We start from the raw sequence: 25,638 nt of genomic DNA on the forward strand, positions 1-25,638 counted from the left end.
CTTGGACGCTTTTTAATTCAGTAGTTGAGCAACACTTACGTGAATGGGAACTTGAAGTCGTTGGGCTTGATACAGCGCACGTAGTGAGGGGTCGTGGCGTTGAGGGTCTCCATAAGCAGGTGAAGGGAGTTTCGGAACTGCACGAAAAACAGAACAGAAAAGGCCATCAAGGTTTTATCAAAATTGATGTGGTAAAAACAATTTAAAGTTTTTCCTAATGACACTATTGCAGATTTGGAGATGACTTTGCCTCCTATGAACTTGACCCAGCCTCAAAAGGGGGGCTGCTACTAAATAAGCACGTAGGGCTCTAGGTTAAAATTTGCTTAAACTCTGCCATTTATATGCGTATTCTACGAAATATGCATTTGTTCTCCTCCCAACACTTTCTCCGGCCACCGCTTTCCACACACTTATTTTCTTAGAGCCATTCTAGGTTCACAGCAAAATTAACTGAAGAAGGATTTTCCATATACCCCCGTCCCCTCGCAGGCACCAGCTCCCCCATTATCAGTACCCCCAAAAGAGTGGCACATTTGTTAAGACTGATGAGCCTGCTCTGACAAACCACGGTCACCCAAAGTCCATCATTTACATCAGAGTTTACCCCCCCCTTAACACAAGCTTCTGCAGCTTTCTTTTGTGAACTCAGAATTTTGACTAAAAATATAACCTTACTTGAAGAATAGTAAGTCCACTTATCATGTACACTGGGAATTCTGGCTGCAAGAGACTGAGAAAGCAGCAGGAGACTTCCAAGAGCACAGGGAATGAGCGGGAGGGAGAAGACAGCCAGCATGGGGCTGTCATCAGGGACACAAGGTCAAGCCTGGAGGCTCTACACCTGTGTCAAGCCCTGCTTCCTGTCACCTGGGCACACAGTCCCCCACACAGGAAAGCAAGCTGACTGGCTTCCCGTCCAGAGCCCCCAGCCTTGTTCAGGCACTACGCCTGAGTGTAGTATTTCCCACTCCCCACAGAGCCGAGGACATGGAAGAAAGCGGAGGGCTCTGCTCCTGCACTGAGGGAGCTGGTGCTCCGTACAAATCCAAAGAGGAAACTCCCAGAGGACAACCCAAAGGCAGCAGGGGTCTGCAAGGAAGGATACGCACTACAAGAACCAAGACCTAGAGCAAATTATTTTGGGAAAGGTTTAAGCAGAGTCATGGGTCTAAAGCTGGGTGGAGAGGTGCATGAGGGGATGGTGTTACATGTTCTCACAGTAAGAGCTCTAGCCTCTCCCCACCCGAGGATCTCACTCGGGGGGCTGTCAGAGGAAGATCTGGGGCTTCAGCTGAGCTTGAGAGGAAGGAGCCCTGCAGTGGCAGCTCCGCAAACTCACCTGGTGCCCCACTGTTTTCTTGTGCTCTTTAGCTGTCTGGCCTGGTCGGCCTTTGGTGGGCTTTACTGGAGTGCGGGTGAGGGGTGTGCGCCCTGATGAGGTGGCTGACGTTGGACTGATGGCCTTCTCATCATCTTGAAATAATTCTGGTAGCATCTTAAACTGAGTCAGAAACAATAAAATATAATTACACTCTAAATATACTCAAGTGTAAACCTTCACAGAAAACTTGGAATCCACAGTGCTTCCCTTCTTTCAGTAACCCCTTTCAGAGTCTCATTCCAGAAATAATCCGTATCTGTTTTAGGAAACAAAGACATGAGGGGAAGGTGACACAAATGCTACAAAAGTATAGGAGGAAAATGCAGTGATTCTGTGGCCCAGTTTGGGAGAAACAAGATCAGAACTACTCCCCTAACACTTGAAATCCTAATCTACAGAAAATGGCCACGATCAACATATCACTGGTCTTCAACTACAATTATTTTATGAGCAAAATACTAATCTAAAGTCCTGTCTTACCACTTCAGTTCCACAAATGTTCTATCATCATGCTTCATTCGTCTACCTCTTAGCTCACTCAGTGAGCACCAGCTAAACAAACTCACTGAAAATCTCAGCAAGAAGGGTGTCATGAACTAGTTCTCCAATATTAAAAGATTAAAAAGTAATCATGAATTAATGATTTTTGGAAAATAAAACAGATTTAGAAGGAAAAAAAAAATTTAAAAACCCTGCCCTTGTCCTGTAACCTTTTGTATTTGTTTTCAAGGGATTGATAACTTGATTGCATAATTCCTGTAATCAATTTTGTGTTATACCAGGTTAGCATTATGAAAGATTATTAAAAGATCTGGCATTTAATAAGTGGGTGGATGGTATTAGTCAGTATGGTTGGGAGAAATTCTATGGAATGAAAGAGACTTGAAACTAACCTACAGGAACATCTTGACATATGTATGTATCTTTCAACAGTGACACATTCCACATTAAATAAATCCTTCAAATTATAATTGCAACTACCAATTATTTAATAATTTCAGAGTATCTCCAGAAGAAATAATTTTCTTAGGAGAGTTCTCCCATTAAAAAACAAAATCAGAGAATTTCATTTGCTCTTAATGTGTACTTAATCATAAGGGTAATTTAGGAAATAGCTCATGATGTATAAAACAAATTGTTATATAAAACAAACCGATAATGGTTGCTTGCTACACAAATGAATGCATCCCTTTTACAGAAAAAATAATATATGCTAGCTTGGCTGGCTATAAAGAGGACAACATGTTGCACCACTATCTTGTATTATAATGTTAAAGCTGTGTTCCGAAGGGGGAAAATAAGATCCCTAATAGATTTGATTTGAAAACCCAAGCTATGTGTATCATGCACCATCCCCCAGCTCCTGTTGTAACAATGATACATGGACTGCAATTACTCCGAATGATTCCTCAGAACCCATAGCTACCTTTTGTTAATTAAGGATCCACTAGCCAATCAGAAACGTTAGTCAGAAGAAAGACACGACTGCTTACGGGTACCTGGGGAATAAGAACCTGTGAATGTTCCATTTAAGCTAAATTTCCTGGGCAGAGTAGTGACACTAGAATTTTATGGTTTTCATCACTATTCGTAAATAGAAATGATTTATAATCTAACTGAATTAATATTCAGGGATTGGCACTGTGAGAGAATTTTTTCTTATACATCAGTCCTATAAGCTATAAGCATTAATGCCCAGTGCTTATGAGTATAAGTGGAAAACTGACTTTTTTACGACACTTAAGAGTCATTATTTTTCCGGAACATAGTCTTGGCCAACAGACACATGAAAAAATGCTCCACATCACTCAGCATCAGGGAAATACAAATCAAAACCACAATGAGAAACCACCTCACACCAGTCAGAATGGCTAAAATTAACAAGTCAGGAAATGACAGATGTTGGCAAGGATGAGGAGAAATGGGAACCCTCCTACACTGTTGGTGGAATGCAAGCTGGTGCAGCCACTCTGGAAAACAGTATGGAGGTTCCTCAAAAAGTTGAAAATAGAGTTACCCTACAACCCAGCAATTGCACTACTGGGTATTTACCCCAAAGATACAAATGTAGTGATTCAAAGGGGCACCTGCACCCCCACATTTATAGCAGCAATGTCCACAACAGCCAAACTATGGAAAGAGCCCAGATGTCCATTGACAGATGAATGGATAAAGAAGCTGTGGTGTGTGTGTGTGTGTGTGTGTGTGTGTGTGTGTGTGTGTGTGTACACACACTGGAATATTACTCAGACATCAAAAATCATGCCATTTGCATGATTTGCAACATGATGGAACTAGAGGGTATTATGCTAAGCGAAATACATCAGAGAAAGATAATTATCATATGATCTCACTGATATGTGGAATTTAAGAAATAAAACAGTGGATCGTAGGGGAAGAGAGGAAAAAATAAAACGAGATGAAATCAGAGAGGGAGACAAACCATAAGAGACTCTTAATCATAGGAAACAAACTGAGGGGTGCTAGAGGGGAGGGAGGTGGAGCGATGGGGTAACTGGACATTAAGGAGGGCATGTGATGTAATGAGCACTGGGTATTATATAAGACTGATGAATCACAGGCCTATACTTCTGAAACCAATAATACATTATGTGTTAATTAATTGAATTTAAATTTTAAAATGTTTAGGGGCACCTGGGTAGCACAGTGGTTGGGCGTCTGCTTTTGGCTCAGGGAGTGATCCCGGTGTTGTGGGATCGAGCCCCACATCAGGCTCCTCCGCTGGGAGCCTGCTTCTTCCTCTCCCACTCCCCCTGCTTGTGTTCCCTCTCTCGCTAGCTGTCTCTCTCTATCAAATAAATAAATAAAATCTTTAAAAAAAAATTTTTTTTTAAATGTTTAAAGATAAATAAAATAAAAAAGCTGGGGAGGGAAACCCGGAACTTAGTTCTTACATGATCTTTCTATTATCAAAATAATTGAAAGTAAAAGTTTTTATTCTAAAAACAAGAGTAAAAATGATTATAAATATTCCCACAGAACTTAGAAAGACTATCTTAGAATAAACTAGGAAAACAGAAGTGCTGGCCAGTAGTCTAGAAAGATTCACATGAATAATTTTAGATTTTTAATGAATATTTGAATATTCATTTTGCTAAACTAAGTAACTGGCTTCCTGGTTTGCTCCCCAGGATAAAAGTGAGCTGTGTTCCCCTTCCCATCTCTTCCTGATGAAAGTCAAATGGTGGAGGTTGAGAACAACCTAATAACCACTCTACTGTGGCCATCATGGTTTTTTTTTATCTGGAATATCCTGTTCTCACTAGAATGTACTGTTTTTAGAATCTATGCCTAAGAAAAATAATTTCAAAGTACTCTGGGTCACACCTGAAACTGTACTCTAAGATCCAAAGATCAATCTCCATCTGGAAGGAGTTTCCAGTACATCCCTTTACTATGTTTCCAGGGCATCCCTTTAATATGATACAGCGGGGCACATTGGTGGCTCAGCTGGGTGAGTATCTGACTCTTGATTTTGGCTCAGGTCATGATCTCAGGGTCCTTGATCTCAGAATCGAGCCCTGAGTCATTCTCCCTGTTCATCAGGGGGTCTGCCTGTCTTCCTCTCCCTCTGCCTCCCACCCCTGCTAGTGTTCTCTCTTTCTCTCTAAAATAAATAAATAATTATAAATAAATAAATAAATAAATAAATAAATAAATAAATAAATAAAGCGGCAAAAAAACCTGTTTTCTCTCATAGTCTCTAACAAAGGCACAAGAGAGTCTAGAGCCACTGCGGAGACAACAATTTCACATAAAACTGAAAGACAACATTGCATAGTGGTTAAGAGCAGACTCTGAGCCAGACGGCCTGTGTTTTAATTTGGCTTGAAAACTCATTAGCTATGAAATCTCCGTGCTTCAGTTCCCTCATCTGTAAAATGGGAGTAATGATTATATTACCTCATTATAAAAATTGCATGAGTTAACATTTGTGAGGCATTGAAAACAAGACCTGACACACACTGTTAGGTATTTGATAAATTAAAAACTAACAGTAAAGCTGATTTTGTTGGAAAAATCATTATTGTTAAAAAATCAATGCTTAAAAAAAAAACCTAATGTTTAAATAATTAACACTTTATTGGATATATCCTGATTGCAGAAAGCCTATACATTGTTACCTTGCTGGATTTCAGAACTTTAATTTGTTCTTCAAAAACAGTGTCTTTATTCTTTTCCAGAAAGCCTTCACACTGGTATTCCACCTGAAAACACATGCAAAAATCTTCTTAACTAACAGACTTTTAGAACAGATATTATAGTCATCAACAACAAAAATATTTATTAGGTTCAGGTTATATGACGGGTTCTCAGCAAATTTGTTATCAGTTTTATTCTAAGAAACTAGTACCTTTCCTGGGAAGAAGTATGTTAACTCTAGAGTAAAACTCCTCAAAAACTGCTTTTTCTAGGGAACAGTGGTAGTGCTAATTAGTTATGGTCTAAAAGATCCTCCCAATTCATAAGTAAGCAGACCCGTAAGAAGTTGACTCTCTTCTCCCATGTTGGTGGAAGAGAGCTCCTCCACGGCTAAGCCAATGTATCTTCTTGTGACTGAGATCCCCGTCCAGGAGCCGTAGTTCTCTTGGGAGAGAATTGGGTAAACATGGTATGATTTGGTAAGTGGAACTACTTGAGAATGGACTGTTCCTGCTTCCAAAACTCCAGTGACTTCAGGCATCTACCACTCAAGTTGCTCCCCAGGCTATAACACAAAGCCCTCAGGTGACCTAAAATCAAAGGGTGATTTGATCCAGCTAGGATTAAAGAGACTCAGAAGGCCCTCAGTTCCTGAAGGAGACCCCAGGAAGCTTACCCCACTAAGCCCACCCACACCTCCTTTAAATGTAAATGAGTCTCATGGCCCCTGATTTTCTGAGTACACTACTGAACTTGTGAAGCAGCAAGTCCGCATGCCCTGTTAGCAGGGACCCACTGACTCAATCACTCTCTGTTCTGACCCCTCCAAAGTTTTCAGCAGTCTAAGGCAGCAACCAACCTGTAATCAAACATATTAACATTTCTACATTGAAGCGTGTAAATATCCAGCCTGAGATAAATAAAGACCATACATAACCTCATGTTAGTTCAAGTCAGAGATCAGGTCTAGACATAAAATGAATTATGAAAGGATTTTTAGTTTTCGGAGTTTCTTGGATTTCAGAATTATAGAGGATTGTAGGCTCATTTTATTTCATAGTTTAATTCCATTTTGGTTAAAGGAAGAGAAAACCAACATAGCAACACTGAAAAATACTTTTCTTATAAGACACTAAAGAATGCAAGCTTCAGCAAAGATAAAAATGATATTTCTTGACTATTGAGTTTTTTTCCTCTTCGAACTTAAATATCCAGAAAGAAAAAAGATAATAAAGCTTCCTTACTTTGTCAGCAAAATGTTGGATGATGAAAGCTTTGTTTGATAGACGGGGCTTTTCAAAGAGTGCACATTTGTTCAAATGTGTGTTGTACAATTTTTGGGCCCAAGTGTCATCTGTGCCTTTAGGCATCTACATTCAGGGGAGAAAAGAAAACAACAACAACAACAATAACAAAACAAGGTGAATAGTGTTATAAGACTCTTCTGAGGCATCAACCAAGAGACCATTTTTTGGCTTTTCTAACAACTTTTATATTCAATTAGGAACTCACTCCTCCCACATTACTGTTAGATGCCAAAACTTGATTACTAATGAAAAGCAATGATTGAGACCTTCTCATGGGTGACTCAGCCCCATCTCTGGGCAACTCAATCTGCCTATACCAGGAATCATCAAATAAGTATTCTATCTGCTTTTAAAACAACAAGAGCCTCACAAATAAAAGATGAACGATCATGATTTCACGTTTTTTTTTTTTTTAAGGTAAGCTATATGCCCCAAGTGGGGCTTGAACTCATGACCCCCCTGAGATCAAGAGTGCTCCAGATCAGGTATTTTAAAAAATTTGTTAAATAAAGGTAACATCTGCACAGAGTGAAATATTTTCATAATTCAGAAAGGTTTAAAATGAAGAGTAATCTCCTTTCACCATTTCCACCAACTTTATCTTTCTGTCTAAAGGCACGCACCCAAATAGAATCGTTCTATAAACTCTTTGCATTTTTCTTCTTCTAAATAATCACATTCTTATATTTATATATTATGGTTGTTACTAATTTTTGTATTATAAAAATGGCCACAATTACTTCTTTTACACATATACCCTGGATACTTTTGTAAGTATATTCATAGGGTGAACTCTAGCCGTTCCACTGTTGGGTCCAAAGGTACATGTGCTTATAATTTTGACAAATATTGTCAAATTTCCTCAAAAATATGCTGTATTAACTCACATCCTACCATCAATGAATGGTATTATCAAATTTAAACTCACCTATCTGGGGCTCCTGGGTGGCTCAGTCGGTTAAGCGTCCGACTCTTGATTTCGGCTTAGGTCATGATCTCAGGGTCCTCGGATTAAGCCCCATGTTGGCCTTCCTGCTCAGCGGGGAGGCTGCTTGAGATTCTCACTATCCTTCTCCCTCTGCCCCTCACCCAGGTCACATGCATTCTCCCTCTCTCTCAAAATAAATGAATAAAATCTTTAAAAAAAAAAACAACAAAACAACTTGTCTGTCTAATAGGTAAAAAGCACTATCCCATTTTTGGTTTGATATGCATTTTATTTAATTTCAAGTGAAACTGAGCATTATACTCATTCTTAATGTTGTAGGAAATCTGGATGCTTGGGAGGATTAATCTATGGTAAGTTGTAATTTATGGCATATAAACTAAAGAGGAGTTGAGAGAAAGGATAGGTTATTTGTCTAAGATCACTCAAGTTAGCAGTAAAGCTGGAGATCCATTATTTTCCCAACATGCTGTGTCTTCAAATATTAAAACTAAAACTCCCTTTCTACCATATATATCAGTAACAAAGAACAAGCAGTCAATTTTAAAATCACAGATGTTTAGGACTATTATTTAAAATATCTCTTGTACAATTTCTTGCATTTCTTTAAATACATCATATCACTGAAAAAAAAGTACCAAATATAACAAAGGTGGCTAACACTGGTAAGTAGTTTTGTCTAATGTCAAATTTTCACATAACTAAGAAGCAGTTGAAAAAAGAAAGGAAATTATCCAAGTTTCTTTTTTTTTTAATTTTTAAAAAGATTTATTTATTTTAGAGAGAGAGCAAGTGTGTGCGTGGGGGGAGGGGCAGAGGGAATGGGAGAGAATCCTCAAGCAGACTCCCCACTGAGCATGGAGCCTGACATGGGGTTCAATCCCAGGACCCCAAAATCATGACCTGAGCCGAAATCAAGAGTCGGCCACTCAACCAACTGAGCCACCCAAGCACCCCAAAATTCTCCAAGTTTCGATTGTATTTAGAACCCTTTGGTTCTAGTGACCCTTCAGAATGCAAGTAGGGTGACCTCTCATTTGTTGCCACAGTGGCGTCTCGTGGTATACTACTGAATCTCTGCTTAAAAGCACTTACCTCTGACCTTGACATATCTCTTGATAGACTAGGTACATCAGAAAATCATATTTACCTTGCATTCCTCATCCAGCAAATCTAGAATGCCCAGTTTAGATTCTATAAGATTAATGCAAGGCTGATTATCATAAAAATCTATGAGTGTCCACGGAATTTGTTCCTTCATATATTCTTCCTGTTCTAATTTGAAGACATGCTGAAATAATAAAGAAAAAAACCTGGCATTACTGGATCATTTAAGTAATGTTAGTCAAGAAACAACATTTATAGAAAACACTCTAAGAGGATATGAACATAATATGAGATAGTCCACGGCTTTCAGCAACAATCATCTTGTGGGACAAACATGTTTTACACATGGAGAGCGATATAAGAAACAAAAACCACAGATAGTAAAGACTCAGCTATACAGGATCCTTGGTAAACAAGTAAGTCTAGGTATGCAGATGTGTTAAACAGCTGACAAATGTAGCAGTCTTTTCGATTTTTTAAAATATGTATACATCTGACACTGCACAGTATACTTTTTGGCCTCAAATTATTGCACAGGTTGCTAACAATGCAATGCCTTAGCTGGCCTTGAACTACACAGAGTAGATGCCTCCTTGACTACTGTACCACGCCGGGTGACGCTCCCAGCATGGCAAAGTAATTCTCTTGAGGGACAGTGATGCTGAAGTTCCCATGCCTCAGAACTAGGTCACAGTGTTCTGTGTCTGCCTCCATTATTTTACACAGTCAGAGAATCTACAGCTCGATTTTCTGAATTCTACATCCAATGCTGCAAGCAGCTGCAACAAGGACCGATCCACTGCTCTTTCTGCTAAATGCTTCAGCATTCATCCTCGTCATTGCTTCTAATTCCCATTCATTTAAGCAAAACTATATATCGACCATCTACTATGTGCCAGTCACTGCACACCATTAGCAAAGTAGATGTGGGTTCTGGCCTCAGGGAGTTTGGAGACTCGTGCAAAAAACAGACAGGAATCACAAGGGATCACAAACTATAGTATTGTTGCAGAGGAAAATAATGCAAGCTATGGGAACAGGAGTCCTCATCTAATTTGGATACAGGGTGGAGAGGGAAGGCTTCCCTGAGAAAAGGCTGTGTGACAGGAGCTCTGCAGATGACGGGTTGTTAAGTTAGTCTAGGAGGAAGGGCAATACGACCACGGATACAGTTCTTGCCTCAGGCTGCCCAACCAATGCAACAACCCACAATTTCTAGTCCCTAGAAGATATGACGACCTCTACTCATTGTTCTTGGGGATTGCTGCTTTCCTCTATCTCTTTTGTGTCCCTTGTTCTCTCACACACTTTGATGCTTTTTCTAGAAAGAATAGCCCACTGTGGCTCTGACCAAACAACACATATTTTCTAGGACCCTAAGCCCCATGAAACTTAGGTGTCACCAAGATTTCTGATACATATTCTCCTTGTGCACCTGGAACTTTCTCACTTTATTCTGCACTTATTATAATGCCCCTCTTGGTTCATTTGCAGCATTTACCAGCTGCAATAAGCTTGAATAATTTAAAAAAAATGGTCACCCATATGAATATTTATGTCATGTTGATCAGAAAGCAAATTTCCTTGGCTCTTAGAATGAATGAGAAGACAAACAGGGCACCATGTGTCAGCAGGATGCCCTGACTGATGGCACCAATATTTTCCAAAGCAATGAGCCCTGTTCTTTTTTTAATTCAATAATTTATATGCAGCCTCCACACTGACAACAGAAACACTGCTCCAGATTTTAAATAGAGCTTGTTGCTTATACACATTTCTATGCCTAGTTTGCAAAAGTCCAAAATTTTGTCTCAAAAATTTTGGATACTCAACTGTCAAAAAGACAATGTGGGCATGAGGTTCAATGTGGCAAGAGATCCTTGGTCAATATGTAATGTCTTTGAGCTCTAAAAATGCCAATCACCATGTTTCTCATGCCCACTGCCCCACCCATAATCCCTGCCAAGGGAGTGGCCCAAAGCAGCCAGGTTTTTTACTGTGAAACCCCATATTCCTAGTCATAGCTGGTCAACTGCTAGAGATGTCTGACGGAAAAATGAGTGAAGTTAATCAGATTCTCGTTCTCAGATGTAAGAATCTGGACATAGGCAATTAACAGTGCAAGCTGAAGCTGAACGAAGTCAAGATAAATGGGGAGAAGGCAAATTAAGAGGATGAGAGGAGAGGGGCCCCTGGGTGGCTCAGTCAGTTAAGCGTCCAACTCTTGATTTCAACTCAGGTCATGATCCCAGGGTTGTGGATCAAGCTCCAAGTCGGGCTCTGTGCTGGGAATAGAGCCTGCTTGGGATTCTCTGTTTCTCCTCTGCCCCTCCCCTCACTCTCCCTCTCTCTCCGGGGGGCTAGGGGGGAAGAGGATGAGAGGAGCAATCCAACAACTGCTGGGTTCATAGGGAGCCTGAAGTGATTGAGGGAGCAGAAACCTTGAGAAAACATATACAGAATAGAAGGGAAGAATAAGTCATCTGATGGTAAGAGGGAGGGGAGCAGCTGTGCAGAGAAAAGCTAAGATGCAGTGTGTGTATGGGTGTGTGAGAGAGAGAGAGAGAGAGAGAGAAAAGGAGAAACAGATTGATAGAGAGGGAAAGAGAAAGAGAAACAAGAGAGTCAGAGACACACATGTAAAGACATGGGGTCCTTGTCAAATAGACAAATGAGCCAGTCCCTAATGAGGTCAGTGTTGGTTCCTTATATTCACAGTCACCTTGTACCAAAATATATGAGGAAAGAGCAGAGGCTGTGGCTCTGATGAGAGTATTAAGAAACTCAGTAAAACCTTGAGAAAAGATAATGCTCAGTTTAGTCTCTGGTAGGTTTTTAGTAATGTTTCTTATGCAAAGAAGAGAAATACACCAATCACATGCTTATGGAAATAGTCATAAACTTAAGATTTGAAGATCACTTCTGCATTATTTCACTGTGCTAAGTAGTTTAACTTGCTAAACAAAGATGGTCCAAATTTTCATCAGAGTATATGCAATGTTTTTAAAAAATCAAACAGTCTAAAGGCTTGATGACGACAAGCAACGATCCCTTGTCCCACCCTCAACCTAGTCTCACTCTCTGCAGGATGACATTTTTAAGTTCCTTAGTTATTTCTTCTACTACTTACATCTAAAGAATATGTTTACCCACTATTTTTTTATGTATTCATTGGAAACATCATCTACTGATTTCTTGAAGAGACAGATGAGGCTAAATTCATACATACCACCTCTGCACCCCTGCCCTGCCCTACCAATATTACTACTTTTAGTTCTTCTTTTGATTTTTACTAATTTTGTAACTTAAAACAATACCTTTAAACTTCTATTTCTTGTTCATTAACTATAGACCATGCCACTTGTCCTCTTTCTTTATAAAATGAGGATACTAAGGGCTCTTTTCCTGTCCTTCAGCTCTCTTCTCTTCCATCTTCAACTCCTATGGATGACTTTTTTGTTTTTTTTGTTTTGTTTTTTGGGTGACTCATTTTTAATATCCTCTTTCATCAGCATTAATAACCATCCCTAATCTTGCACTTAGAACTGTGCCTGGCACATGCTGAAAACTTCACATATTCTAACTCATTTAATCTATACAACCATATGCAATAGGTACTATCATTATCCCCGTTATACAGATGAGGAGATTAGAGCCCAGGAGGGCCAATTAACCTGCCCAAGGCCCCATGAATAATTAATGTCGAATGGGATTCCAAACCAAGCAGTTTACTTTGGAGGTCTGTGATCTTCCCTATTACAATCTACTGCCCCTCGTTTTTAAATACCTTGAAATTCCCCAATACCATGACAATGCTTGATGATATTTGATATCACTACTCCACAAAAGCCATTCTAAAAATATTCTCATTGTCATTGTTGTGGTGAATGTCTCGGACTGTTTAAAAGAGAATATGTAAAATAGAATATGTAAAAAAAATATGTAGAATAGAGTGTGGTCTGATTTTTCATGCTGGCGTCTTGCTGATACAGCAAGTAGGTGTTAAGATAGTCTTCACTCCACAGGAACAACACACTGAAGGATATCCTGGGCTCAAAACTTCAAACTGCCTATGTTACTACCTAACCCACTTCCTGCTTCCGTCACTCAATTTATTTCGACCAAATTTTTACTATTCTCAGGTTGTAATCTGAAGGTCACCTTGAATCCTACCTGGGCCATATGCATTTCTTTACCATTGCTCTCATTTATTAATCATAAGTTCCTCAGCAGCTCAGCTGCCCTAAACCCTACATAATAATTGCAATTTACAACCTCATTTCAGAAACCAGACTTGAAACACAGAGTAGGAATTGAGAAGAATAATTGATAGTAGAATATTAGTTAAGAAAGAAAATTCTTACCATATTGAATTGTTGCTGTAGTTTCTCATTTGCATAATTTATGCAAAACTGTTCAAAACTATTTATCTCAAAGGTTTCAAATCTGTAAAACCAAAAATAATATGTGAAGAGGAGAAAAAGAAGCAAACAGCTCTTTAAAATATTCAAAATGTGTCCATTAGAAACAAAGAAATGGGAAATTTCCCAACATTGTGAAATTTTCTTTCCATGTCAGTGATGATAAAGGTTTATAAGCCAGTAACATGGAATCTATACCCAGCAGACGGGCACCAGCCACGTAGCAGAAAGATTGTTTTTGAAGGCTCCAGCATGCAGAGGTATTCAACAGCATGAGTTTTGAGGCCTAACTCATCCCCAGGTGGGGAATAATCAGAATTATGATAAAGCCATTCCTTTGTCAATTTACAAATTTACAGTGTCTATATTCACATAAAAGGAAACTGGGAATAGAGGTCTCATAGCTTCTTTTGAAAAACTAAACAAGATGATAAAAAAATTAGGCATCAAAAGCAAAAATGTATAGGAAAGGTATTAACAGCTAAAAGACGGTACCCAGAGGGGGCGCCTGGGGGGCTCAGTCAGTTAAGCATCTGCCTTCAGCTCAGGTCATGATCCCGGGGCCCTAGGTTGGAGCCCTGCTCAGTGGGGAGTCTGCTTCTCCCTCTCCCTCTGCCCCTCCCCCTGCTCATGCTCTCTCTCTCTCAAATAGAGAAATAAAATCTTTAAAGGTTGGTACCTAGAGAAGGCAAATAGCAAATGAAGTAAGATTTTTAGAAATGCTCTTCTAAGTTTCTTTTCTCCTTACCAGTAGAAGACAGAATCTGATACCCACTTAGAGTACTAGATAATCTCTAGAAAGCAATGCTCTGTGCCAGACCACTAAGCCAAATACACTTACCCATATATGTCCAGCACTCCAATAAAAGAGTGCTGTTTGACAGCAGAATGGAGGGCCTGATTGACATGATCTACAATCCAGCTAAAGAGCTTGGCATAAATGTGCTTGGCCAAAGCATCACGGGCATTCGTGGCCTGCAGCTTAGAGATGGGTTTGATGTATGTCTCTGTGGCGGTAGCCAGTTTCCGGTGGCAGAGCCAGTGACACATCTCCTCATAGTCCACGCCCATAAGGTCAGAGAAGATGCTGAGAGGTTCATGCTTGGGCTGAAAAAGAGAGTGGGTTATTTCCTATGATCAAATCAATCAAATAAGAATTTACTAAAAAACACTAACAAAGAAGTAATAAATAAAACCCAGCAATTTCTTTGTTATAACGAACACCCAGATCACCTGAAGCTGATCGGTGATAACAATCAGTCATCCATTAGACCAGCATCTAGACAGCATTTTATAATCTCTTCTACGGCTCATTTCACAAACTACATCTTCCTTTGTCTCTTCACGGTATTTGCTTATATCGGTCTTCGGGCACCTTCATTCAGTCAGTCGATCAGAAGATCTGTCCGCTTGTCAACAAATATTTACCGAATGCCTATGATATGCCAGTAAATAAAACCAGACATGGCCCCTGTCTTCCTAGAACTTACAGTCACTAGGAGAAATGCATATTAATCAAAGCAGTGCTTCCTAAAATGTAAAATTACTACAGAGAACAAAGGTGCTCTCCTATGATTCCATGTGAAATGAGTGCCCCGTGTGAAATGAGTGTGCTCTATTCAGGGGGCAGGCGCCAGTTGCCTTGAGAAACAGAGTTGAGATCTGAAGGATGGGGAAGTCTTAACTCGGTGAAAGGGGGAAGAAAGGGTCTTCAAGCTAAGGGAACAGGTATACAAGTCCTGTGGTGGGAGAAAACTATAGTATGAGGGACTAAAGCTGAGTGAGGGAGATAATATCTGAGATGAAGCCAGAGACACAGGCAGAGGCTATACCATGGCTGGTCTTTATTCTGAGAGCAAAGGGAAGCCACTGAAGGGTTTGAAAGGGATACCTTGATAGTTACTTGCATGACTTCTCAGATTAGAATGATTAGAATCTCTTTAATGACTTACATATCCGTATCCCCTACAATGTCTTCCATAGGCCTTGCATTGAGTAGACATTCAATAAATACTTGTTTAACTTAATCCACGTGAGTGCTTTATGTTGGTTAACATCGTCACTCACATGTTTCAGTTGAGTCTGATGACATTCCTAGGATGAACATTGCTATCTCTGATTGAAATCTAAGAGGATAGCTCGTCAAACATCACACGGCCAACGTATGTCAGTGTTGTCATTAGAACCTGGGTATCTTGGCACCCTCACCTCCCGACCCTTCCCACTGAAGCAGTCCCTTCCTTCCTTCATCTCCCCTCCTCCCAAGTGATCACTTCAGATATACTTTAGCATCCTTACCAACAGCATGCTACAACTCCCTTAAATAAGCAGCTAATTTCATTCGTATAAATATGAATGATTTTTAAAAAGATTGTATTTATTTGAGAGGAAGAGAGAGCACTAGAGGGGTGAGGGGCAGAGAGAGAAGCAGACTCCCCGCTGAGCAGGGAGCCCAATGCGGGGCTCCATCCCAGGACTCTGGGATCATGACCTGAGCTGAAGGCAGACACTTAACCGACTGAGTCACCCAAGGGCCCCATGAATGATTTGATATCAATACTCTCTAAATATATTCTATTTGAACGGCATTACCATACTATTAGGTCATGGCTGTAAACTTTTTTGTTCAAATATTCTGTAACTTTACTAATTTTTAGACTTCTTCATTTATCTCTTCTCTTTATCTGAAAGAAGTCAATAATCCCCCACTATGATAGAGCTGTCTATTTCTTCTTTTGTTTCCTGTTGATTTTTGTTTTATATATGTTAAGTCTATACCATTAATTACATGAAAGTTTAGAAGCATCACAGCTTCATGATGAATAAAATCTCTATCATTACCTAGTACTCTATTTATTTCTAGTATTGCTTTTGGTCCCAAACTCTATTTTGTCCAATATCGATACAGGCTCTGCCAGGTTTTTCTAGCTATTATGGTGTATCTTTTCTAAACTTTTTATTTTCAAAATTTCTATGCCTTTATGTTTTAGGAATGCTTATTTCAAAAGATATAGCTGAATTCCTAAACCAGTTATCCCGTTGTTATCTAGTACTCTAGTTCTATGTTTTTAGGGGGAAGACAGGTTGATGATTCTATTTTTTTAACTTTTTCTTCTGAACTAATTTTAGCCCAACAGAAAAGTTACAAAAGCAGTGCAAAGAATTCCCTTCACCCAGATCCCCTAAATATTAACATTTTACCACCTTTGCTTGTATCATTCTCTCTCCTTCACATGCATGTACATACACATTAATTTTTTAGAACCTTTGAGAGTGGAGTGGGAGGAAAAAAACAACAACCAAAAAGCTTTGAGAGAAGTTCCAAGCATGATGTCATTTTAGTCCTAAATATTTCAGTTTGCGTCTCCTAAAAACAAATGACATTGTCTTAGAGAACTATGGCATCATGAAGAAAATTAGAAAATTAGCAATGATACAACCCTATTATCTAATCTACAGATCTAATTCAATTTTTTTCTGATTGATCTAATCAATCTCTGCACAGAAGTGGGGGAAATATTTTTATAGTCCAGGATCCAGTCTAAGTTCATACACTGAATTTAGTTGCCATGTTTCACTAGCCTCCTTTAATCTCAACAGGTCTTTGCTCTTTTTTTTGGTCTTTTGTGACCTTGACATTTTTGAACAGCATGTCCCTCAATGCAGATCTGCATGATGCTGCCTCATGATTAGATCTAGGTCATGCCTCCTCGGCAGGAATACCAGAGAAGTGATGTTGTGCTCTCAGTTCACCGTATCAGAAGTTATATAATGTTCAACAGTCATTTCTCCAAAGAAGACATACAGATGGCCAACAGACACATGAAAAGATGCTCAACATCACTCAACATCAGGGAAATGCAAATCAAAAATACAACGAGATATCATTTCACACCTGTCTAAAGAGCTAAAATCAGAAACACAAGAAACAACAAGTGTTGGCAGGGATGTGGAGAAAAAAGAACCCTCATGCACTGTTGGTGAGAATGCAAACAGGTGCAGCCACTCTGGAAAACAGTATGGAGGTCCCTCAAAAAGTTAAAAATAGAGCTACCCTATGATCCAGTAATCACACTACCGAGTATTTACCCAAAAAATACAATAACACTAATTCGAAGGGATACATGCAGTCCTGTATTTATTGCATTATTATTTACAATAGCCAAACTACGGGAAAAGCCCAAGAAACAGACTCTTAACTATTAAGAACCAACTGTTGTAACCAGAGGGGAGGTAGGTGGGGGGAAGGGGGTAATAGGTGATGGGGATGAAGGAGGGCACTTGCTGTGATGAGCACTGGGTGTTGTACTGAAGTGCTGGACACTATACTGTACACCTGAAACTAATCTAACACCGTATGGGAGCTATACTGGAGTTAAAATAAAAAACGTAAAAAAAAATGTTCACTACAAGCTACAAACCAGAGAAATAAAGAAATATCTTTAATGCCTTTTTAAAAGCAAACAACAACAAAAACAACAGAAAAAGAAGTTCTATGATGTTGGTTGGTCTCGCTACCGGTCCTGTCAATTGCAGTCACCTGATTAAGGAAATGCCAGCCAAGTTTCTCCACTGTAAGACGACTATCTTTCCCGTTATACCACGGGAAAAATACCACGAAGTATTTTGTGGGGTGTTCTGTCTTTTCCAGCCCAATACACTATTCATTATCATTATTGCTTTAAATACTGAAATTCTACCTATATTGGCATGTGCTTCTCTAGTTTATTGACCTGCCATTCATTCTGCACTTTTAGGTCTATCTTGGGTCACTTTCCTTCTGCCTAAACCATGTCCTTTAATATTTCCTTTAGTGAGGGCCTCTTGGTGACAAAATCTCCCAATTTCTATTTGTCTGAAAACACTTCTATTCCTTCCTCATTCTCGAACGATCTTTTTACGGGATATGCAATGCTGCTAATAGTTATTTACTCTAGAGCACTGAGGATAGCGGTCCACTGTTTTCGGGCTCCTGTGGTTGCAGTTGAGAAGTGAGCTATTGGTTAACTGCTATTTCTTCAAACCTAATACGTCTTATCTTTCTGCCTGTTTTAAGATTTTTCTCTCTGCCTCTGGTATCATTATGGAGTGCCTCGGGTGGATTTCTTTTTAGTCTAATTAGGGTTTTGTGGTCTTTCCCAATCCGAGGTTTAGGGTCATTTTCATAATTTCTGAAATTTGTGAGTAATTATCTTTTCAAATATTATGTCTGCCTCATTCTTTTTTTTTTTTCCTCTAGGAATTCTCATTGGATTAAAATGGGATTTTATTACTCTAGCCTTCACCTCTCCTATGTTTTAAGTGCTCCATCTTTGGGTCCTATCTTGCATTTTGGATAATTTTTTCACATCTCTGTTCTAGCTCATCTCTCCTCTCCTCAGTTGTATCAAATTTGCTATTAATTTTCTTTCAGCATTCTTAATAGGCTTGACTCTGATCTGTTGTTTTGCCTAGCTCCTATTTTGTTTCTTTGTGGAATTTGTGATTTTTGACTGTGAGCCAATATTTCCTGGAACTTTTCTCATGGGACTCTACTGAGATCTGGATCATCCAGAGTAGATTTATATTCTCTTCTGACAGTCATCTAAGGCACCACCTGTCCAGGACCAACTTCAGCTAATTTTTCTGTATTTAGCTTTCTGGGATCATCTAGAAACTACAAATTCAGTCTGAGAGTAACTGTGAGGGTCAGTTCATTGTCATAGATTTTTAGGAACTATTTTCTCCTATACTTAGCACCAAGGCTTGCTCAAGTCAGAACAACTTCTCTTTGTACTCTTCGAGTAAGTGGTGGGCAAGTTTATTACTAGTTTCCCATTTAGGGTCTCAGCTTTAGGCAGGGGTTTCCCTATTTATATGAGTCCTGGGCTTTGTCTTTTGTCTTCTGCACTCTACTTGGCTAAGAAAACCAAAGCTCACAGTCACTGGGTTCAGTAAATGCCGTCAAGGTGAGCCCTAACTCCAGGGTTTTATTTCTTTCTCATAGTTCCTATTTTCACTTAGTTTCTGGCCTCTGAGTAGATTTTACATTTTTTTTTTTTTTAAATGTCATTTATCGGGGCGCCTGGGTAGCGCAGTCGTTAAAGCATCTGCCTTCGGCTCAGGGCGTGATCCCAGCGTTCCGGGATCGAGTCCCACATTGGGCTCCTCCGCTGGGAGCCTGCTTCTTCCTCTCCCACTCCCCTTGCTTGTGTTCCCTCTCTCGCTGGCTGTCTCTATCTCTGTCGAATAAATAAAATCTTTAAAAAAAAAAAAATGTAATTTATCATGGGGCATCTGACTGGCTCAGTCAGTGGAACATGAGACTCTTGATTTTGGGAGTTGTGAGTTCAAGCCCCACGTTAGGTGTAGAGATTACTTAAAAATAAAATCTTTTTATATATATATATGTATGTATATATATGTGTATATATATATATACATATATATATGTGTGTATATATATATGTATATATATGTATATATAAAATTTATCCACTATGAAGATCAATCAGAGCACCTAGTTGAAAATTGCTAGAAAAGAAAGTCTCATTTTACAAATGAGGAAAGAGAGGTTCAGAGAAGTGTAAGCAACTCACTATAAAACACAGCGTGATTAAACAGTAAAGTAGGGATTGAATCCAGGCACAGACACTGAACCCTTCTCCCTAGATGGCCCCGATCCAACTTTCACATCAAATACTTCCTACCTCTGTTCATATGGACCAGACATGTATCCATTCTCTTCTCTCCCTTACCCCTAAAACACACAGTCAGTATGCACCAGGGCTTAGCATCCATATTTCTTATTTTCAGCTCAAGATTCACCTTGGGATAATTTATCTCTTTGATGTTAGTAGAGACTTCAAATATCTGCTTCCCTAAAGAATCAGCAGAACTGAAACACAAATAAACAGCTATCACACCAAGCGTGTTCTAAACTTACAGGTATTGCGCAGCTGTCTGAATCCCGAGATGTAAATGCAACATTGCCTAAGTGAAGGATGCCAGCAAGTATTCGGAAAATTCCCATCTGATAAGACTCACTAATTCCTGAAACAGAGTAAATGAACAAGTGATTATAAACCATTACAGCAGCCAATATTAAGCCTATCTGTAACTCACTTTCATCTTGTTGACATCAACATGGAACACAGTGTAGCGTCGTGGTTGGGAGCGTGGGCTGTGGAGCGAGAACTGGGCTGGCATTGCTCCTGACCTGCCATCTCATAGGGGCATGTAACATCACCCTTTTATGTTTCTGTTTCTCATTTGAGATACAGGAGTAGTACTGACTATCTCAAAGGGCATCCGTGAACATTAAATGAGAAAGTGCATGTAGTCGTGTATATACTTACAGGATACATGGTAAATGCTAAACAAATTATCATCATCGTCATGCCCTGGATTTAAGTATTTTACTAACATTACTACCTTTTTTATTTTCTCTATTCCAAATGCAAGTTGTAGCCCAATAAGACTATTTTAAGTCAGATTATTTTAGTTACTTCTTCTAACTACAGAACAAGTATAAGTTAAAGAGATCCCAAGATGAGAAGTGTTCAGGCTTGTGTTGTACCCAGCCTGATGAGGGATATCGAAATGCAGCATTAAAGCACCACTGAAGGATGAGGCAGGATGAGAAAGCTGTACAGCCTTGGCATTTTATCGACCTGGCTTCATTTTACAATAAGGTAAGAATTTCCTGAATATTAGATATAATTATATGGACGTAAAAATAGTAAAATTGTTTCCAAATATGTAATCATACACAGGGTAATTGAGAGTTGATCTTATAATGAATGTTTTTACTATCTTCCAATTATGGCTTTTACAAATTTGCAATTTTCTATTTACAAATAGATTTAGCCCTAGAAGTATAGCAGAATATTTCAAACTTCAAGGTGCATATGAATCACCAATAGATCTTGTTAACATGCAGATTCTGATTCACTAGGTCTGACATGGGGCCTGAGTTTCTGAATTTTTGCAAGCTCCACTATGGTTCTGGACCATACTCTGATTAGCAATGCTTTTAAATTAAATTAACTCACCTCAGAGTACTCATCAAAATACCAACCCATGATTTCAGTTATTTATAATTAAAAAATTTTTTAATACATAATTCACCACTAAAAGTTGTACATTGCAATTCTAAAGATTAATTTACTTGCATGTAGACCCCGTATTTTTTAAATCTCAGAAACAAGACAGTGACATCTGAGCCATTTTTAAAACAGTGGAATAATCCACATGTAATACAATGTTTTGTCACTACACCAGCTCAACCACATTTCCCAACCAGAAAAGACAAAAAAAAACAAAAACAAAAAACCAACCAACCAAACAGACAAAAAACAAAAGCAAACACCCTACAAAAGGTGAGACTGTTCAGGAACCCATTTCATTTAGCTTTCGGTTTCAGATTTTGTGAAAATTTAAACAAAGACTTACAGTTAGTCCTACCTCCCCTAATGTCCTCAATTTGTTCTTTAAACAGCTTTATTGAAGGATAATTTGCATACCATAAAATTCACCTGTTCTAAGGATACAATTCAGTGATTAGTTGTATAACCATTACTACAATCTGATTTTAGAATAGTTCCCATCACCCCAAAAAGAAACCTTGTGCTCATTTGCTGCCCAAAGGTGTTTTGTAAGGATTGAATGTTAAATCTCCCAACAACACTCACCATCTAATACAAAGCCAAGCCAGTATTCCAAACAAAGATTGCTTGAATCAGAGAACTACTGCTCCTAAGAGCTCAAAAATAAAATCATGTTACCTAGCAGAGTGCAGGCCTGCCTGGTATGTGCCATCTCCTTGGTATCATCGACTCCTTCAATCACAGGGCTGCCACCTTGCTTCGTGTAATGAAAGTTATTTGCATTTCCTGCAATTAACGAAAAGATTTGCAGTCTATGAAAAAGCCTTGACTCCCAGCCTTATATGCACTCGAAAGCAGAGGCAGTGATAGCACCGTTCAGTGTGCAGAGTCCGGAGCTGGACTGCCTGCGTACTCACCATTCATCTCAAACAGGTATCAACTCAAGGCCAATCCTGCTCCATTTATGCAGCTGTTCACCCCTTCCCCATTCCCAGGTTATCGTGAAGCCAACTGCAGACTTCTTATCATTCTACTCATAAATATTTTAGTATGAGATAATCTCCTTTTTAATAAGTTTATGAAATCAGGAATTAACAGAAAACAATACCAGAACAAGAAATCTAACACCATATTCATACCTAATCGCAGCATTTTAAATTCAGGTAACTTTGCTGAAGCACAAAGCTGATAGAAGATATGATAGTTTCTCTCCTCTTCTGCCTTTGAAAGAAGATAAGAAGAGTTTTCAATTATAGCATTTTAACCTAAAACTCAGAAAATTCAATCACAAAATCAATTTTTTAAGATTTTTTTTTATTATTATTCATTTGAGAGAGAGAAAGACAGAGAGAGCACAAGCAGGGGGAGAGGCAGAGAGAGAGGGAGAAGCAGACTCCCCGATGAGCTGGGAGCCCCTGACATGGGACTCAAGCCCAGGACCTGGAGATCATGACCTGAGCTGAAGGCAGACACCTAACCATCTGAGCCACCCAGGTGCCCCAAATTATTTTTAAGATTAATTTATTTGAGACAGAGAGAAAGAGAGCAGCGGGAGGGGCAGAGGGAGAGAATCTCAAGCAGACTCCCCACTCCCTGAACATAGAGCCCGACTAGGGGCTCAATCCCACAACCCTGAGATCATGACCTGAGCTAAAATCAAGGGTCAGACACTTAACTGACTGAGCCACCTAGGTGCCCCCATAAAATAAAATTTTAATATTTAATTTGCTCAGTGTACTAAGTAGTCCCTTCCCAAATTTCCTAATATAAGTTTACGATTATTAAATCTTGTGATTTGTTAACTACGTGTATACATGTATGAATGTGTAACTGCTGGTCACATTCAACAAAAAATATCTGATAATGATGCTTTTTGAAGTAGAGAACAGTTTGATATATGCCATTGTCATAAGAGATCATTGCCTTTGGGGAAAACTAAAACCATGTTTTTGAAATACAGGTATCCCCTGCTTTTCTAAAGTTCACATTACACCACTCATTTTGGCAAAAGGCCTACATTACCACCTGTTTTGCTAACCAAAAGAAATCCAAAGAGGATTTTTTACAGAAAAGCAAAAGCTAGTGTTTAGCTTTTATTTTGCGGTGAGCCATTACAGAGGCAGCACGCCCCCAGCAGCGACCGTGGGACCGAGTTCCTTCCCCAGGAACTACACGCAGCATCTTGGCATCAAGCTGCCATAGCTTTGAACTGCATCTGTGAGCATCTGTGCTTTATCTCCATTTATTTTGTGCAGCCGTTAGCAAGATGTGTCCTAAGGTATCAGAAAAGCTTAAGAGAAGTTATTTTTGGGGTCTGGGGATGCTCAGAAATTTTTCCATATAAATTAATGTAATTTTTTCTTCACTTTACACCATTTCAGCTTACAAAAGTTTTCATAGGACCAATCTACTTTTGGAAAGGGGGTAAACCTGTACTCAATATTTTCTCACAGTACCTCTCAGGTTCATGGTCTTCCGAACACTTTAATTGAAAAAGAATATTCTCTCTCTGCCATATGTCAGACCAGATCATCTACTGTGGTTGTTTGTAAGAAATCCGCAAATGCACTACATTATCTATATTATTTTAGTTTATACATTTTAACATCAATAAAATATTTAACAGAACAGAAAATAAATCACGTACGATTTTAACATAATTTCTTAGTACTTCCTGACCGTCCTTTTTCCACATACATACTTTAAAAATGCAACTTAATAATACTGTTCATACAAAACTGAATCCTTATACTCTACCATCAAATCCTTGAATTCTGCAGTGTATTCAGCTGACTAAAGCATAGTGTGGTCTCAAGGTCAGGTTTGATCCTCAAAAGGGGCTTATGTCTGATAAAGGAGATTTTTTAACCTTCATTAGTCTATCTGAACAAGATCATATTCTAAGAGAGGAGAAGGAAGAAAAGAGGACAAGGAATTAAGTTCAAACTACTTAACTTACTGAAAACATAACCCAATGTCTTCCCTATCAACTGGGAAATACAAGAGTTAAGATTAAACTAATAACACCTCGATTTCGGCTCAGGTCATGATCTCAGGGTCACGGGATGGAGCCCCATGTCAGCTTGCACTCAGCACTGAGTCTGCTTGGGATTTTCTCTCTCCCTCAGCCCCTTCCCCTGCTCACATGCACTCTCTCTCTAAAATAAATTAAAAAATAAAATCTTAAAAAAAAATACACTATTAGCACCTCTTTTTAACTAAGCGTTTCCTACAACCATCTGTAGGAAAAAGTCAAAACCATTAAACCTAAACCAGTGACCAGTACCACATTATTAGTCTAATAGGTATTGCCCTGCCTCTGACAGGTACCATTTTACATATTTCAGTCCAAATGTGGTTTGTAGTAATATTGTCATAATATGCCCAAGAGTACCTGCAAATAAAATGCATCCCAGCAAGCATGAGCTCTGGAAGTATACGGCAGTCCGGCTTACCTGGAATACTACTCTGGATTTCTCTAAAAGGTAAGTTCTCATATTGGCACCAATGATTCGATATCTCTTATCAAACCCAATTTCAATATATTTCCCAAAGCGGCTGCTATTATCATTCCTGGTTGTCTTAGCATTTCCGATGGACTAAGAAGGGGAAAAAATCATATTTTAGAAGTACAGTTCATGACATGACATTTACAGAGTCTGTTCAGGGAGAGAAAGGACAGAGTGTGACACCACACTTTAAAATGGATTCTTTTAAGAACAGAACCCATCTTGTCCCTGCAGGCACCAGTGCATGCTTTGCCCAATGCACAACCACACAGATACCGACTAATGGTTCAGATATGCCTTCCTATTCTCACACACATTATCTTCAGAAACAGCAAACCTGAGCCCAGTGGCTGGGAGGTCTTCACACCATTGGTGGGATCGAAACACACTCATTCAGGTCAACAAAGAAAGAAACAGATGGGACTGGGGGCTGCCGAAGCATACTAGGGTTTGCATTTCCCGAAAAATTAGTCTGTTTTATGTAAATAAGCTGGTTAAGACAAATTAATATTTTCATGGAAATGTTGCTCTGGTGTTGAGTCTCTTTAGCTAGAAGTTTCTATCATCTTATCCTGCGATAATAAAGGCCCAGTTGGACTGGTTATTAGCAGAATCTTACTAATCACCTATTCAATGCAAAGCCATTTTCGGAAACCAGACACAGTAAAATTTGCCCTTGGATTTTGAGAGCTGTATCTAACTTATAAAACACC

General features: G+C 39.1%; 1 protein-coding gene across 7 annotated transcripts in view; it reads right to left on the reverse strand.

The window, feature by feature from the left end:
- MYO5A (myosin VA) overlaps positions 1-25,638 on the reverse strand; it is a 185,281-nt gene that overhangs the window by 71,252 nt on the left and 88,391 nt on the right. For all 7 annotated transcript variants that reach the window (XM_087859219.1, XM_045812047.2, XM_045812046.2 and 4 more), the window contains 11 exons: positions 24,872-25,015; positions 22,556-22,637; positions 22,095-22,202; positions 20,255-20,361; positions 14,171-14,436; positions 13,273-13,354; positions 8,952-9,092; positions 6,793-6,918; positions 5,530-5,613; positions 1,343-1,504; positions 40-137 (listed from right to left, as the gene is read on the reverse strand). In XM_087859219.1, the coding sequence (XP_087715345.1) occupies positions 40-137; positions 1,343-1,504; positions 5,530-5,613; positions 6,793-6,918; positions 8,952-9,092; positions 13,273-13,354; positions 14,171-14,436; positions 20,255-20,361; positions 22,095-22,202; positions 22,556-22,637; positions 24,872-25,015 (1,400 nt within the window). The remainder of the gene's footprint in view (positions 1-39; positions 138-1,342; positions 1,505-5,529; positions 5,614-6,792; positions 6,919-8,951; positions 9,093-13,272; positions 13,355-14,170; positions 14,437-20,254; positions 20,362-22,094; positions 22,203-22,555; positions 22,638-24,871; positions 25,016-25,638) is intronic.

Source organism: Ursus americanus, chromosome 36 (assembly GCF_024610735.1).
Source record: "Ursus americanus isolate L20-20 chromosome 36, mUrsAme1.1.p, whole genome shotgun sequence".
Classification (NCBI taxonomy): Eukaryota; Metazoa; Chordata; class Mammalia; order Carnivora; family Ursidae; genus Ursus; species Ursus americanus.